At 40.8% G+C, this 18,420-nt stretch overlaps 1 protein-coding gene across 1 annotated transcript in view; it reads left to right on the forward strand.

The window, feature by feature from the left end:
* The window catches only part of LRIG1 (leucine rich repeats and immunoglobulin like domains 1), a 115,215-nt gene that overhangs the window by 29,663 nt on the left and 67,132 nt on the right, over positions 1-18,420 (forward strand). The window contains exon 2 of the mRNA XM_012802546.2: positions 9,873-9,944. Coding sequence (XP_012658000.1) covers positions 9,873-9,944 — 72 coding nt within the window. The remainder of the gene's footprint in view (positions 1-9,872; positions 9,945-18,420) is intronic.

Consider the following 18,420-nt stretch of genomic DNA (forward strand, 5'->3'; position numbering starts at 1 on the left):
TTATCCCTTTATCCCAGTGAAATAAATTTGGCCACCCTGTTCTTGTGACCAGGAGGACTTTTTATGGGCCTGTGTTAAAATAGTTATTTTCCATTTTGATAGCAGTGTTCTTCTCAGGGCCCTTAGATGTGTGAAATCAGTTAGCACGTTTTCTTTTTTTTGGAGACAGAGTCTCAAGCTGTCGCCCTGGGTGGAGTGCTGGCATCACAGCTCATAGCAACCTCATACTCATGGGCTTAAGTGATTCTCTTGCCTCAGCCTCCCAAGTAGCTGGGACTACAGCCGCCCACCACAGTGCCCAGTTATTTTGTTGTTGTTGTTGCATTGTTGTTTAGCAGGTCTGGGCTGGGTTTGAATCCTCCAGCCTTAGTGTATGTGGCTGAGGCCCTAGCCGCTGAGCGATGGGTGCTACCCAATCATTTAGCATTTATGCATTTAGCATTTGGAGAATCATTTCAGTGTGTTAAAAAAAGAACTGATCATAGCCTCACTTATAGATGATGATTGTGTCAAATTTTGCACACTCAAACTCTGTTGTATGCCATACACAGTCAAAGGAGTGTTCATAAGATGTTGTTAGTTCGTGTGTTTCCTGTGGACACCCCAAATTAATGAATTTTAAAGCCACGGCACATTTTAAGAAGCACCCTGTGTTTTGCACTCATGGTTCTGCTGGAAGCTAATCTCCTGAAAGTGGACATTTGTGGGGGCAATGGAGTAAAGATAAAGATGTCAGGAAAGGAAAGTAATGAGGTGTGACCAGAGGGGCGTCGGTGGACTTTACCAAGCTTGGCAAACCTGGGATTCCAAATTTATCTGCTAGATTAATGTGTTCTTTTTCTCAGCCTCACCCATCTCTCACTTCCTGTCCCTTTTGCCTGACTTGTTTTCACTGCTCCAGAAGCAAGTGTCAGTTTCCTGCCTTAGTAAAGCATGGTTTTCATTTAAGAGACTTCTCCCTCATTTTACTGGGAGAGCCTCTCGGTGCTCAGCGCACGGCCTGAGATGAACACACATTCTTGCTGTATCCTCTGTAGGGGGGATACGCCTGGCTCCCTCTGGAGCAGCCTGGGTCTCAGGCTATGAGGGTCCTCTGGCTCTCAAGTCCCAGCCATCCTCTGTTCTGCAGAATGACTGGTACCTGGAAGGCAAAGATTAAGCTGTGTTACTGTGGTGGGCAAGGGTGATGGGGCCTGTTGTGCAGGTGATGAGTTTGGAAAGTCCTGGTGGAAAGGGTGAATTTGTGATTCCTTATGGGAGATGATGAAGTAGAGAATAGGCAATGCTGAATGACCAGACTTCTGACCCCATCCTGCCCTCCCCATTTCCAAGTCTCTGCAAAGCTCTTCTCTAATAGCAAAACCAAATGGTGGCCACAGGCACCTCTCCCCTGCTGGGGTGGTCATGGTGATGTTCCCTTTGTGGCAGGTCTGCAGGAGGGTCAGGCCTGTGGCAGCAGCTATTCCCTACTCAAATTCCTTTTGCTTGTAAACGCCCCACCAACTGCAGAGCTGGTGTGCTCGAGTGCCTCTTCTTAATGAAATTAATTAATCTTTAGAGGTTAATGATGCACATACTATAATAATGAGAGACTACTATGGGAAATTTGTGGGCTTATCCCCAGTGCTAACCTCCATCAAGCATGGGGCTACTTAAATTTTAAAAAAAAAAATTAAATATACACATGTTATACCTAATTGCTTTGTCTCTCTTTGGCCAAACTAAGTAAGGTAAGAAAAACAGATCCTTAAATCTCCTGTTGTATAGTATGGCATGGGAAGCAAATGGTGACTGCTTTTAGTGATGATAGAAAGTATTTTGGGCCTCTTGGTTATTTATTTATTTTAAATTTCAAAACTAATTGTGGCACTCTTGATTATTTGCTTCTAAATTTGAAGTAGATGAGCAGGGAGATATTCTATTCCTAGGAACTCAACTTTAATGGCCCTATAGATTAATGTTCATGAGGGCCTGGCACTAGAGTTTCCTAAGATTTATATAACCCTTGACTTCACTGCTTCGTGAGCTGCGGGTCTGGCAGCGCTGGGCTATGTTTTAGGACTTTAGCCTGAAACTGTTTGTATTGCCGCTTTCCTTTCTAGGAGGCCTGACTTCTTGGCTTTTTGTGTTTTACTCCGCACCTGCCATGCCTTATTATACTTTTCTAGCCTCACTTCCTAGGACTCTTTTTACAAAAATGTGCTCTTTTTCTTCTCTTCTTCCAGGCTTAGCTGAGGTCTTGAATTTTCTGGTAAACCTTTCTTATCACATCCGATCTTTCCTGCTGCAGATGACACCTGGGCTCCGTGTTACCTGTACCAGGATGACGGACCCAAATGCTCACGGGGCCAGGCCAATGCTGCCCATGAGTACAGAGGGCCTGGGTGAGACTATAAGGAGTGGTAAGGTCAGTGTAGCACTTGCTAAGTTGCTTATAGCTGATGTTGCTGTCAGGAATACAGAACCAGTAATTATTTTTAAGAGAAGCTGAAGCTTATATTTTTGGTGAAACATTTAGGTTTCTGCAAACACTCTTCAGACACAAACAAGTTTTTTTACAGCCCAGCTTTGGCCCAAGAACTATCATTTGCCAACTACTGGTCTACCATAGCAGGATGTTTGTGATGTGAGAACTTTGGGCTGTGGTTATTTGGTCAGGAGTCTTTTTTTTATTTTAAACAGAGTCTTACTCTGTCACCCCAGGTAAAGTGCAGTGGCATCATCATAGCTCACAGCAACCTCAAACTTCTGGACTCCTGTGATCTTCTTGCCTCAGCATCCTGAGAAGCTGGGCCTCCAGGCACATGCTACAATGCCTAGCCAATTTTTCTGTTTTTAGTAGAGACAGGGTCTTGCTCTTGCTCGGGCTGGTCTACTGAGCTCAAGCAATCCACCCACCTCGGCCTCACAGAGTACTAGGATTACAGTCACAAGCCACTGTCCCTTCTGTGTGCCTGGTCAAGGTTGGGAATCTTATCTGACTCCTTCAGGTCACAGAGTAGATCATGTACTAATTTGTTATCAGAATTTATCACAATGCATTATGCATTGCAGACAAATATCCAATAGACATTTATTGAGTACTAAAGGAAAAAGACATAGACCTGTACTTAGATTAATCACAGGTTGAAGTAAGATGTGTGAATTAGTAAGGTCGGGAAGCACACATGTAAGCCCTGATGGATTGGGAGCGGGCAGAATGACTCTTTTTAGCATCATAAGCATCAGAGTGCAGTGGCCCCTGCTGATAAGTATAGTCGATTTTGAGGAGTAAAAATAGCACTGACTTTGGTTCCTCATATGGCTATGTGTATATGTATTATGTGTGTATTATGTCTTCTTTTGAACTATCTGTAGGCCTCCCTCATTGTGTAGATGATGGTCTAACCAACATTCTCAAAAATTGAAATAACTATGACTCATTGTTGACCTTGCAAAATACACTGACCAAGAGCTTATGAAATGAACTTGTATATTTCCGAGTGCTTTTTCATTTGGTAATTTGCAGAAAGTGTTTCTTTGCCTAGCCTCAGTAGAAGGAAATATGTGGCTGTGGATACCAGAGGAATGACTTTAATTCATGATGCAATTTTAGCATTCTTGATATAAGCCTTTAATGTCCATTATCAGATTGTTCAGTTGTGGCTTCCGGTTAACAGGGGAAAACACCACAAGAGGAAAAAAGATAAGAATATCTGATATTCTAGGATTTTTAAGAAATCTCTTATTTTCATAAAACAACATAGGAACATAATGTGGTGATTTCATTGGAACTTGATGTGTACTACACATAATTCCTCAGAAAGTAAAAATGCAGCAGAAACAGCCTTAAAAGCTTAAAGGATTAAGTTAACTTTAACACATTGAATGTTCTTCCTCACTCGCACCCTTTGAAATCTTGAAAGAGCTAATCACTTTTTCCCAGTTAGTCCTAAGCAGACAATTCCCTTCCCAAATGGCAAATGGTACAAGTTCTGAGGCTGAGAAGGAAATTAATGACTCTAGCCCACAGTTCCCAGGCCAGGCCTAGGTGTCCACTGGTGCTTAGGAGTTCCGTCCTTGGATTGCCTCACGCATTTCTTTCCATCTGTATTATTCAAATTAGCAAATATCTGAAACCTTAAAATATGCAAAATACTGTGACATTCAGGAGTCCAGACAGGGTTGAGTAATGGGAAATAGGCTAGCCTGCAAACCAAACTAAATATGAAAACCTCATTCCTTAGGGAATGCTTGTCACAGATTCAGGACCAGTTCCTTCCACTTTGAATTATTATTCTATTAACGTTGAAAAACAGAGCCATGTGCTGTGCTACTTTTCACAACGAGAGGTTGTGGTCAGTGGTCTATGAGCAATGCTTGCTTTGGGGGATGAAGTGCTAATTACATTGTCTAACGAAGTGGGGTTATTTCTGCATCACAGCTTATTCAGAAGTAAGTGGAACATTTTATTCTTCAACTTCCAGGGAGTCAATGAATTATTGTTAACCAGCTTTGAACAGCATGTGCCAAAGTCTGTAATATGTGGTTCTGGTTGTAATCCAGGAAGGTGCTGGTCAGATTATGGAAAGCCTATACAGTTAAACTCAGAGGGCAGTCTTTAATGAAGAGTGACTTCCTTGTGACTTTGGTTTGCAGAAGCCCTGTTCCTTTTACCTGTTGGGATAGTTCAGAACTGTGTATGCCTAAAGGACTTGGGTTAATGTCAGTATCGAACTCCCACCACATTTTTCAACAAAGTTCTTGAATTGTTGAGAAACTCAGATTTGTTTTTAAAATCCACATTTCTTCTGTAGATGCCATTTCACTTGAAATATTTGTGGATTATTTCATGATCTGGACATACTTGTTGATCACTTGATGGAAATGCCCTCTATCTGCCTTGTGCAGTTTGGTAGCCGCTTAGCCCCACATGACTATTAAACTCTCAAAATATGGCTAGCATGACCAAGAGACTGCATTCTAAATTTTATGTGATTTTAATTTAGTTTCAATATAATTGTCAATAGCCACATGGCTAGTAGCAACCAAATTGGACAACACAGTTAGTGGGGATATCTCAGCTATTGAAAGACTTTAGCTTTCCAGATCCTTTGGGTCCCAGGTAGGAGATCTTGTCAGAAAACATGCTCCACAGGCAAGCAGACTATTGTCTCGTCTTGGTAAAGAGTTTGCTTTCCAGACACGCCTGGATAAAACTTGAGCTGTTCTCTTCAGAGGTGCCTCTTGTGTGTTCTGCAAACAGTGGGCTGCACGGTCATCTTTCAGCAGATTAGCTGAAAGAATATCTATGGCTGGGCTCAATTGTTCCAAGATCTGCGCACCCTTTGTGCAAGAACAGGGAAAATTTGTGTTATGACAATGGCTGACAAAATGTTTAATGAAAGCTACAATTGGCAGTAACTAAATTCCCTGAGGTTTCTTTCCTCTCTTCTTCGTTACTGAAAGGTACAGAAATGCTTTTGACAGCATCTGTCCTGCTGACAGATGAATTGTTTTGACAGGAGAATCTGAAACCTTCAACTGAAGATGTCAGGCCTGGTAAGGGGCGATCATGTTCATAGAAATAAGTGAGATGTTTTAGATGTATGTGCCTGTCAGCTGCCACCTGAAAGACCTCATTAGAGGTTCTCACTGATTAACCCTTGACTGTTCTTGGGGTTTGCCTTGAGAATTCACACTCCTTACTTGGGCCAACTAAGTGTATTTCCTTAGTATTTGAGAAATGAGTGTTGTCATTAAGCAGAGCAGGCAAGGATTAACAGAAAACCCACTTCTTCTAAACATTTTTTAAAATTTGGAAAAAAATACGCCCATGTTCATAGCAGCACTATTTACAATAGCCCAAAGTAGAAACAACCCAAATGTCTGTCAACAGATAGATGGATACACAAAATGTAGTCTACACATACATGGGAACATTATTCACCCTTAAAAAGAAATGAAATTCTGGGCCATGCATGGTGGCTCGTGCCTATAATCCTAGCACTCTGAGAAGCCAAGGCAGGTGGATTGCCTGAGCTCAGGAATTTGAGACCAGCCTTAGCAAAGCAAGACCCCATCTCTACCAAAAATAGAAAAACTATCCAGGCGTGGTGGCATATGCCTAGAGTCCCAATTACTCAGGAAGCTGAGACAAGAGGATTGCTTGAGCTAAAGAGCTGGCAGTTGCTGTGAGCTATGACACCACAGCACTCTACCCAGGAGGACAGAGTAAGACTCCATCTCCAAAAAAAAAAAAAAAATTCTGATGACAGATAGGACAGCATGGATAAGCTTGAAGACATTATGTTAAGTAAACTAAACCAGTCCCAGAAGCACAAACATTATATGCCTCTACTTGTGTGAGGCATAGTCAGATTCATAGAGACAGAAGTACAAAGTGTCCCCAACGTTGCCATAAATAGGGAAAATGGGAAATTGTAGCCAAGTGGACCTTTAGTTATAAAAAATTTTTAATATAATTTTATAAAGAGGTGACCAACATATAGAGAATAGTTTTTAAAATTTTGAAATGAATATTTTATAAATAATGGTACATTTAGCTACAATTTCCCATTTTTTCTCTGTATGATGACTTTGGGGATGACTTTTGGGACACCCAGTGGAACGGTGGTTGCCAGGGACTGGGGTAGAGGGGAATAGGGAACCAGTGTTGATTGGGTACAGGGTTTCTGTTTGGGATATTGAGAAAGTTCTGGAGATGGATGGTGATAATGGTCACAAGGTGAATGTACTTAATGCACTGTCCAGTATGCTTAAACATGGTGAAAATAGTAAATTTTATGTTATGTATATTTTTTACCACATGCAAAGTATGGAGTTTGTCTGCCTAAAATGAGCCAACAAAAAAATGTCTCTGAGGATTTTATTTCATCCTGTATTTGCCTGGGAGAATATAGTAAATATTTTCCTCATTTTCTAATAAAGCGGATGATAATCAGCAGCTCATCCAGGACTGGATGTTAACAGTTAACAGTTAAGACTGTTTCTCAGACTTAAAAGCTAGAGCATCTCTGTGTCTGCAGTGGAGACCCTTGTAAGGGACGGGAGCTTCAATGGCTATTTTCTCTCTAAATTTCCAACAGGTGGCCTGGAAGAAGAGTTACCCTGACACTTGTTTGTTGATAGGTGGCTTTTCTAGCTCATTGAAATTCCAAAAGTCACTGCATCCATGCTGACCCAGTGAAAGCTTTGTTGCTACTTGTTGGCCTCACAATTTTAAGCCCAGATACTACTTTGCTTCTTGACAATAGAAGCTGACCATGGAAGACCTTTTTTTTAAGTAGTCTGATCAAAAAGCAGAATTTCTGCACTTCTGACATATGAATAAATTTTGTATGCTCTTTAATGGAAAGAGAACCCCCAAAATGTTGTGATCTAAGATGGCTTTATTCGAGGTTGGTAAAGACACTTGCTGGGTGGGGATGGAGGGAAGTGATCTCATTTCAGATAGTTGAAAACAGCCATCAGCAAATTGCGTAAGACCCGGTAAGCCCTAGCTCCACCCCTGGCCACATGTGTAAGCCAGAAACAAGCCGTTCCCTTTGAACTTAATAGCCTCAAGAGTCAGTGGCCTAGATCAGAGGCGAAGAGTGGCAGTCCTCATGCCAAATGTGGCCTGCAGATATGTTTTGTTTGGCTATCTCTGGTTACTGTTTTAGGGTTTTGTTTTGTTTTTGTTTTTGTTTTTTAAAGAATTAAAAAGGTTTTACATAAGAATTTAGATTTTTGAGTGGTCTGAGAAGAGTGGTCTGTACTGGTCCTTATTTCAGGAGATGAGGAACAAACGCCCCTTTTAGGCGGGTGGGCGGGCAGGCACTGCCCTGTTTTACTGTTTTGGCCTCCTTCCTCCTGAGCAAGAGTCACCAGCTGTCATGCTCTCTTGCCCTGGCAGGCTCACAGTATCCTTATATTCAGAAACCATATTTCCATTCTCCCTTTTATGATAACCTGCCCCAACGTAGGAGGAAATTTTAGTCTTTCCAGTTCTTTTCTGCTGTGGGAGAATTGTCTCAAAATTTGTGGATTTTCTTCTCTGAGTCTAACTTGGAATTTCTGTGTATCTGTTAAAATAAATACCCCCAAGCATAGACAATAGACAAGTTCACGCTTGACTTCAGTATGTGGTTTTTAAAAAATTACCACCTTCAGTCTTTATGGTAACATAATCTCTGGACAAATTACTATTAATTAGGCTGTGCCATGAATGCAGCTGTACCATTAGGCTCAAGCATAGTTTGACTTTTATTTAGATGAATGTCTTTGAGTTCACAGTGAAATGGCTATCAGCTTAGGTTAGTATTGATTGAAATGTCTCTGGAGAAAACTTAAAAGATAGTTGCCACTTATGTGGCACTTTACGAGACAGACTTTAAACTATGATTAGTAGTACTGTTAATTGGCAGTAATGTCAGTGGACTTAACAGCTGGAGCATGTTAACCTTTTTAACATATACAGCGCTGGGTGGGCATTGGTGGCAGGGAGCAAGATTACAGTGCAAAGTAAGTTAGGGCCCATTTGGATCACATCTTTGTTTCTTCTTCTACTGAAGGATTAAGCTGGTCTGGGTTGAGATTGGTCAAAGAGCTAACCAAACGTAACCCTTGCTCTTTGCCTATAAGGGTGTGGCTGGGTAGTGACATAGGAGATGCTGTCATCTTGGGAGGACGGTTCGCAAGAGGCTCTCCCTACCTGAAGTTAACACCAACGTGTATTTCCAACAACAGGCTCCTTTCTCTCATGTGACTATTATTCCCAATTTATTCACTGGTGATAAGGATATTGTGTTCCTAAGTAGCTTTATGATTCAGTATGTTGGAGTGCTGACTTTCTAAATAGTCATTTGAGCTTTGACTGTATATCAGAGCAATTTTTAGTTTTAAATTCCTGTTTAGAGCAGGGTTTCTCAATCTCTGAACACAGGCAGTTCTTGAGTCACAAACATCCAATTTATATATGTGTAACTACTTAGGAACGGAGACTATTACAGGCAATAGGGAAATGTACCTGTTCTAACTTAAATACAAATTCAACTTAAGAACAAACCTACATAACACAGAAACAGAACAGAAACACTGTACCCCATGATAGTATTTAATGTACACAGCTATGATTTAATTAAAAAAAAAAACAAAAAAACCCCAAACCTACAGAACCTATCTTGTTTATAACCTGGGGACTGCCCATACCCATGTGGACATTGAAGACTGTAATTCTGTGTTATGGGGGGCTGCATTGTAAGATGTTCAACAAAATCCTTGGCTCTTACCCACCAGATACCAGTAACACCCCTCGCCTACAGTCATGACAACCAAAGATATCTCTAGGCATTGTCAAATGTTGCCTGTAAGGCAGAATAATCACTGACTCAGAACTGGTTAGATGATAAGGGTCACCTTTTCCCTTTAATTTTACTACTGCTCAATGTTGATGCTTTAGCAAAACATTAATTTAAAATAACCTTGATGTAATAAATAAATAAAATAACCCTTGGGCTTGATACGTCAAAGCATTTGGACCAGGACCCTTTAATGTAGATTGAGGACTGGCTTGCTTTACAGTTTCTCTAAAAGTTGTTAAGTAGTAAAATGGTATTGATTGAAATCCATTTGGGTTTTGCCAACCTCAGGAGATGTGGATCTTCACAGGATTGTTGGGAGTGCCTTGTTTTTGGATGCAGATGGGAAGGAGATACATCTGTGAATCTCAGTAACAATAGGTTACTTAAAATAATGCATGAGATGGGCAGTTACAAGGGGGAGAGGGTTTGGATTTTGTTGGTGGGAAAGTGGAAGAAAAGAAGATTCCTGAATCTTGGGTGTGATGCCAAGTGTTGATTCTATTTTTGTTTTTTTCCTCCCTTTATCAGAAACCTGAGCTACAACAAATTCTCTGAGATTGACCCTGCTGGTTTTGAGGATTTACCGAATCTCCAGGAAGTGTGAGTGTTTCTCCCAGACTTTGGGGGTAGGGAGGTGGGGCTGGTGTGCTTTCAGGAAAGTCCACTCATCTTGTCACATTGCTTGCTCTTCTGGATCAGCAGTCTAAACTTGTGGCAAGGATTATTAATAGAAAGGCTGTTATCTGCTGATGAATCGTGCTACTTAACTCCTCATCATTGCTGCTCCTCTCTTCTTCTTTGACAACCCCTGAAAGGTGTGTTATGATCCAATAGGCATAAAGTTCTTGGAAATTATGTGGGTATATTATAGGTGTATAGCTGAGTCCAAGGGTAACACCGCTTGGCTGACACTTTCTCACAGTTCCCAGGATGGTTGAACAGCCCACTCAACAGTGGCATATGATGCTAAGCCCCACTTCTGTTTCCCAGCAAACAAAAGCATGGAAGGGTAGACAGTAGAGACTTACCTTTCCCCTCCACGAACAGCTAGGCTTTACTGCCTTTGGGCCTCTAGGCTTGCTGCTGCTTTCACCGCCTTTTAAATCAGGCTGCAATCACTTCTTGTTTTATTTTTTAAAAATTTATTTACTTTGGGATTAACATAAGGGTACATCTGATTAGGCTACATGGCCTGAGTTTGTAAGGTATAGTCCTAGTTGTAGTTGAGTCTTTTCACCCAAGAGATGTGCCCTATATTCCTACCTTGGACCTGATAGGTGGAACCCCGCCGAGCCCCCCCTTCCTGAGTTTTATCATGTATTTCTCTTGTGTGGGCCTATTGTATATCTGCTAGCTTGAAATTGGTATTGAGTATATGGAATGTTTGCTCTCGTTTTCTTTTTTAATGTGAAGAAGATGGCTTTTGACATGGATGTCAGGATTATCAGGAATATAGTTTAATTCCATAGTGATGTAATATTTTTTACTACAAATATTCATGAAAGTAATGCATACAAATTATAGAATTGGCAACTATAGAAATGTGACAATATAAGAAGAATTGGCAACTATAGAAATATGTGAAGAATGAAAATCACCAATATTATACCTGGGCATGACCATTATAATAGTGAAAAATATATAACTACACACATTATCATTTTAGGATCAAACTGTACATTACAGTTTCATATCTGTCTTTCCTACTTATCCTTACATTGTAAATACTTTATCGTGTAAGTTACAATTTTTGAATGTCCCATTTTAATTTTTCTGTAAAACTACTATATACATGTATATTACATAAATCTTTGTTCACTGCTTCCATTATTATTTTTCATAGACATTAGGTAAGATCTTTACACATTTTTGCTATGAGTAACTGATGAAAGTCTTATTTATTCTTCAATTCTATTATTGATTGATGTCTTATCTAAAGAAAATTTAATCTAATACAATTTGCAAAATACTTGGATTTCCTACCCCTATCTCCAGATTCTCCAAATTATCATTTATGATTTCATTTTTAAAATGTTTTGACAAACTTAAACATCAGGGTTGGAAGGGGCTTTGTAAATATTTGGTCCAGATCCCTCATTTTCCTCTAGGATCATAAGCCAGTGGTGAGGGAAGGAAGTTTGAGTGGGCTGCTGTGCTGGTTTGCTAATGCCGCCATAATGAATGCCACAGGCTTGCTAGCTTAAACAACAGAAATTCATTTTCTCACAGCTTTAACGGCTGAAAGTCCAAGAACAAGGTGCAGGCAGGATTGATTTCTCCTAAGACCTTTCTCCTTGACCTGTAGACCTCCTCACATAGTCTCTCTGTGTGCGTGCATTGCTTGTGTCTCCTTTGTGTGTCCAAATTTTCTTTTCTTACAAAGGCACCATGAGATTAGGGGCCATCAGTATGACCCCATTTAACCTTAATCACCTCTGTTTCCAAATACAGTCCCATTCCAAGACACCAGTGGTTAGAGTTTTAACATAACAACTTTGGGGCAAATGCAGTTCAGTCCATCATAGTCACCCAGAATAATCAACCCATCCTGGAGCCTGTTGGGTTCATAACCAGTGCTTTCCCCAGATCCAAGTTGTCTTTAATTCTTATGAGTAGAATATATTCAGATTCTGTATATTAAGTCTCAAAGCTTAGTGACTTTTTTTAAAGAATTAGATAAAATTAAAATTAGTATTTCCTCTGGGATGATTCAGACTTTCATTTAACCTTTATTTGTGTGCCTACTCTGTGCTAGGCTCTGCTCTGTATGCTGGGGGGTACAGGACGGGGCTGGGACTAGGGAGGGACTCAGGTACCCACCTCAGGTGCAGAATTTAGGGAGGTGCCAAAAATCTCAGCAATCAAATAAAGGATATTTTGATGTAATATTAAATAAAAATAAAAGTGAATACAAAAACACATTCATGATAATAAGCACAATATAAAAAGTTTAAATCAAGAAAGGATCAGTATTACTAATTCTTTTCCCTTTGCCTTGGGCTCCAGAATAACTCAACATGGCACTGTTGTTGATCTTATCTTGCTTTAAACTTTTGATATTTTATTCATCATGGATTTTGTTTTTCATTTGTTGTAGTATTTTAAAAATATTGCATTAACACCCTGGTTACTGAGCCCCTTAAATTTTGTGCCCCTTTTCACCAAATTCTGACCCTTCAGACAACACTCTTCTTTCACAGGGTTTATGTTAAGATGAAAAAGGAAACCAGTAAGACTTACTGGTGATAAGTGCTATGGGGGAAGTAGAACAGGGTAATAATGAGAGTTGTGTTTTTTCTTTCTTTCTTTTTTACATTTTGGAGGCATAATAAATGGTATTGGGGGGTCAGGAAAGTGACAGTTGAGGAGGCATGAATGACAAGGACAAGGATGGACTGCAAGTACAGGGCCTTAAGGAAGGAACAGGCCGAGGGTGTGTGGCTGGGGCCTGGATCCTTGAGGGCCCTGGTGGCCACAGTAGATTATAGGTTCAACCCTCACTGACCCCCTATCAAGCTTTTTCAGTGTTGTTCTGTCTAGTTCAGTGGTTTTCAACCTCCCCAATGCCACAAACCTTTAATACAGTCCAAAGGGGTCACAACCCACGGGTTGAGAACCGTTGGTCTAGCTCTTGTTTCACTTACTCTTTACCCATATGGGCTTTCATCTTTTATTTGGTTTGGTTCCCTTAACCTCTAGCCTGTACTCAGTACTTCTTAGCGTGTGTGCTCCACCCAGATCTAGAACTAAGAACATCTCTCTCTCACCTGTCCTTCTCTGGTATGAGTCTTAAACATATTTCTTGCTTACCAATACTTACAGTAATAAGAGCACCTCTGTGCTAATAAACCTTTGGGGACTACAACCTCACCTAACCCTCACACCAACTCTGTGATATAAAAGATTTTTTTTATAAGAATTTTCCTCACTTTGCAGAGAAGGAAATGGAAGCGTGAAGTCAAAGAAACTTGCATAGTGTTACGTGGTTGGTAAAGCTGAGAACTGAACTCAAATCCTTGTCAAAACCTGTATGTTTAACCCTGAGGCTACATTACTTTAAATTCCCACATTTTTCATTTTAAACTCAACAGTCAACTGAAAATGAAAATAAGCTGTGGTGTATGTGTACCGTAGAATACTATAAAAGCCATAAAAAGATGGAGATTTTACATTTTTATATTAACCTGGATGGAGCTGAAACACATTCTTCTTAGTATCACAAGAATGGAAAAGCAAGAATCTAATGTACTCAACACTAATAAGAAGCCGGTAAACAAATGAATACCCACACGAGAGAAAAACTCAATTCAATTCAAGTTGGGAGGAGAGGGGGAAAAGAGAGAAAAAAGGGGCACATCTGATGTGCACAATGTGGGGGTATATGGCACACCTTCTGGGTTCCGAACGCAGCTACAACAGGGACTCTTCCTAACCAGTGCAATCATTATAATCTAATCGTGTGTACCCTCACATTGATCTTAAATTTTAAAAAACAATAAAAAGACAGAGGGACCCTGCATCTATCTCCCTGTTTCACTGTTGCTGAACCAGTCTTCTCTTTGTGCATTCCAAGTCTTAGCTCTTATTCCCCAAGACCCCGCAACCAAACCCACACTATCCTTCACACCTGGCACCCTCTTCTCCTCTCACATCTTGGTTTTTCTGAACTTGGGTTACATTTTTTGGTGGGATGATGCTCCTAGGCTTGTCATGTGCTCTTTCTCTTTGGTGTGTGAATTCTTTCCCTCCTTCCACCAATGGACTCACGAAGATTGGCCATAAGCTGATAAGTGCTCTAATCCTTATTTTCACTTCCACCTTCAGAGAGTTGAAGGCAGCAAGGCATAGGATGTGACAGAGCTGGGCCTGTGCCCCTCCCCAGTCTAACTCCTATCAACTTTCTGTGACAGCATTACTTTCCTGTGTGTGGGCAGTATAAAGATAGAGATCTTATCTTACAGACTCAATATGGTGTGGTGGGAAAAGCACTCATTTTGGTAACAAACAGACCTGAATTTGAGTTCTGGTTCTGCCTCTTACTGGGTATGTGCTCCTGGACAAGGTACTTCTTGGTGTTTCTTTTCCCTTTTCTGTAATATTGACATCATAACACATATCAGCATTGTGAGAGTTATTCATTGAAGGTGATGTATAGGGCTTTGCACATGGGAAGGGCTCATTGAATGTAATTTCCCTTAACTTCTGCTACTTTCAGACCCTCACAGTGCCCTCCATCCCCCAAGCTGGGTGCATTGTTTAGAAACAAATCCTTGAGAACTGACAGGTTGAACCTCTTACCACTGTGACCATCTTCTCTCTATGGTGTCACTCTCGGTCCTATGGGATGGATAAGAAGGATTTACTGGTGCCCAGAAGTAGCAGAACCTTCTCACTGATGAATATCTAGGCCTTTCTCTTGGGAATTCTGTTAAGTCATGGAGACAGAAGGAGGCTGTCAGGAGTGAGGGTTAGGGAAGGACATTAAAGAGATAAAACTTTAGTTGATACACCATTGCTTCAAGTGTTTGCCAAGGGCTGTAGGTCCTCCAAGCCTTGCAGAGCCTTCAGAGTCTAGAGTCCTCAATAAGGCAGGAGCCACAGGCTGGCAGATCAGCAGACAGTGGTTTAGCAGTGGTTTTATTTTGGAGGCCCCAGAACCACATAACATCATGGGCCAGTTGGAGTAAGAAGGCGAGCCTTTTGGAGGCCTCTGGAGGACCCAAGGACATTTTTGCAGCTGCTTTGAAGCCAAGCCACATGGTTTTCCCTGCCCACAGCCCCGAGGAAAGCCCACCAGCGAGTGCCTCCAGCCTGAGTTCTGCACAGCTAGGCTCCTGTATTATTATTAGTAAGAGGGGCTATTTATACAGCACTGCAGAAACTTCTCTTGGATCGCATTACTGCCGCCTGGCCTGCTGGTGCTTGCTGTGGGTGCTGCTGTATGCCTGCCAGGGCCACTGACCTAAAATGTTTCTCAAGGTGATGGGAAGCCTTGAGTGTGCCCTACCATTGGGTATTTGTGGTTCACTCTGCTCTGTGCCAGGCTCTGGTCCCCTGTGTGTGTGTATATATTGTGGTGTGTTGGTGGTATGTTTAAGGAGAGGGTAAAATAACAAGAGCTTTTGTTTAAGGCACTGGTTTTTTACTGGGAATTACTGTTCCTTCTTAAGCGTGTCCTATACATCTGGCTATATCCTAGCTCTTAGGTTTAATTATTTCTTCTGGATCCTGCCATAATCCCTATACAAAGCTGGTCTTCAAATTATTTAACATTTATCAGAGGAGGAAACTAAGGCACAGCAAGGTTAAGTGACATGCTTAGCATTAGATTGGTAAGGGATGGAATTAGGGTTGCATGAACCCAGGTCTGTCTAATTTTAAAATCCCGTACTGATAATCCCTGTTCTGCTGCTCAGTAGTGATGCCTCAGTTTCTTTTAAGGTGGAGTGATAGATAATTTAGTGCCTTCCTCAAAGGGTTGGTATGTCATTCAGTGAGATATTGCACATAAAGGATTTAGGACAGGGTTTGGCACACAGTACATGTTCAATCTTATTTATATTATTATTTATAATTGTTAAATTAACTGTGTCTTATATCATTATACTAAAATAACTTTATTTGGCCATCCGGTATAGAAATTACATATCATAAAGTCTTGCCAAAGCAGTTATTTACTATGCATGAACCTTAAGTAACTAAAGCATTATAAGTTATTAAGTGATCCTAGACACCAAAATCTGTGCTTTTACCTGTTTCTGATGGTTTTCTACCTTTTATGAAACAAAACCAACCAAAGTTCCAAGCCTCTGTCCAACTTTTAATCGCAGCTCTATCTTCAGAAGCAACCAAAAATTAATTGCTATATCTACCAACATTGAATTGACTAAATAAATTATGGTTTGTTTATTTATACCAGGAGAGCTGGTTAAGAGAATTGTAAGATATATTACTAAGGGATGTTAGAGCAGTACAGAATGATCTGTATAATACATATGCCTTTGTGCAAAAGAAAAACATATGTACATCTCTAGTAGCTAGTAGCAGGAGCTTCTCCTTGGAGGTAGACCAGATGACTAAAGTACAAGGAAGCTTTAGTTGTCACTTGATGTGACATTTCTTTTTTGAAATGTTTTGAAATTTTTAGTATGTACTTATTTCAACTATTCAATAAATAAATCAAGAAGGTCAGAAAGACTGCTGTCATTAAAAATTACTCCTTGAGTTGGTTTTATAATGTTTATTGAAGCCAAATTTGATTAAGATGATGATGATGGTGGTGGTGGTGATACACCATAAAATACTCTTTTTAACATTTTGCTAATATACAATTTCATTTAATCAAGCCAAGTAAATGGTCATTTGGGGAGAGAGTTGAGGGACTAGAAAGTCCAGGCTGACCTTATGGATTGGGAAAGGTCTCACCTCCAGATTTTGCCCTGGGGTCAGGCAGTGGACATACCTTACTTGCCCTTCTCCAGCTTCAGAGTCAGGCAGTGATTTGTGGTGGGACTCCTCTGAGGCACTTCTTGATCCTTAGGTTCAGTTATAGAAGCCAGGCATTTCAGAAAGATTTTTAAGGTCTTGGATGGGAGTAACTTTTGGAGGGGGTTATGAGAGGAAAGTAACTGGAGAGATGTTGGGGGGAGGGGGGGAGTATGAGAGGTGGGAGACTGCTCAGCCCTAGAGAGCCAAAAGATTTCATCACACACAGTCTTTAGTTCCTAGAATTTCCTTGTTCATGGAGACTCTGCGAAACGTCCCAAGTGCCTTTTCCTTCAGAGCTCTCACTGTGCTATTTTTGATCAGTCTCTCTTGCAGTCTGGCAAGAAGTTCACTCCATCTCCCATGAGTTGGGCCTCACTGCCTAAAGAGGACAGCATTCTCTTTTCAACTGGGGAGAGAGGGAACACAGAAGCAGCCAGTGTGCTAGAGTGAACAGATTTACGTTTAACTAGTGTTTTTTTTTTTTTTTTTTTAAGTAGAAATGATCTAGAAGTAAGCTCACTGGGTAGCGTCTTTCCTTTGGGCTTCAACTGTCCTCTTCATAAATCAGGCAGCCCGGGTGAGATTAGAGCCTGCTATTTCTGACTGAGCCTGTTGACTTGGGGCTGCTCATCTAGACTTATAACGCCCTGTTAATCTTCACTGGCCCACTGCCCCTGTACACTCTACTTCCAGCAGTTCTATCAAGACTTGAAATAGTATTATGCTCCTTTTCCCTATTCATTGATTTCTGTGAAATTGGGTGGAGCAATTTATCATATGTATAGTAGGGCTGGTCTGAAACCAAGCTTGTAAGCCAGAATTCTCTTCCGGAGAAGTCCATGATATTCTTTGTTTCCAGTTTCAAATCCAGTCAGATTGTAAACAGGCTGAAAAACAACTACAATGTTACTTAAGGGATTACGAGCTTTCCAACTTGCCCTCTGCATGCTGGTCTTTTAGCTTGTTGCTCTCCTCCAGTTTGCAGTCATTCTTTGTTCAGCTCTTGGCGGGGCCCTCTCTAGTATGTGACCCTGGGCTGGTTATTTACACTAGCTTAGAGAACTTGCCTGTAATGTAGGGAACCTGGTACTTAACTCAAAGCTGTGGTGATATTGAAATGACATAGACATTTAGAGTTTTTCTTGGTGATTATAAAGAGATAAAGGGTAATGGTGAATAACATAGACTTCGGGGCTACACACTCTTGAGCCACTGCCATTTATTGCTGGTGACCTTGGTCAAATTGTTTAACATCTCAGTGTTTCAGTTTCCTCATTGGTGCAGTGGAAATGTTCCTGGGACTTAATTCCCAGGGGTCTAAAGATGAGTTAATATGCTTAAAAGCTCTTAAAGCCATGCCTGGCACATAGTAAGCCTTCACTAAGTTACCTGCAGCTTTTATTATTATTACCACTGCCATCTTGTGCTTTAGAATAAATGTCTAAGAAATAGGGTTCTTAGGCAAGCTGTCTTAGTGGCAGCAGACTCCTGACCATAGTGTTCTTGCTTTGTTAAAACCTGAGGGTCTCTTGTAATCATAAGCACATTGATGGGTGCTAAGAAAATTTATTAGTAGAGATTAAGGCTG

Source organism: Otolemur garnettii, unplaced genomic scaffold, assembly GCF_000181295.1.
Source record: "Otolemur garnettii isolate 467f Iridium unplaced genomic scaffold, OtoGar3 scaffold00015, whole genome shotgun sequence".
In the NCBI taxonomy this organism is placed as follows: Eukaryota; Metazoa; Chordata; class Mammalia; order Primates; family Galagidae; genus Otolemur; species Otolemur garnettii.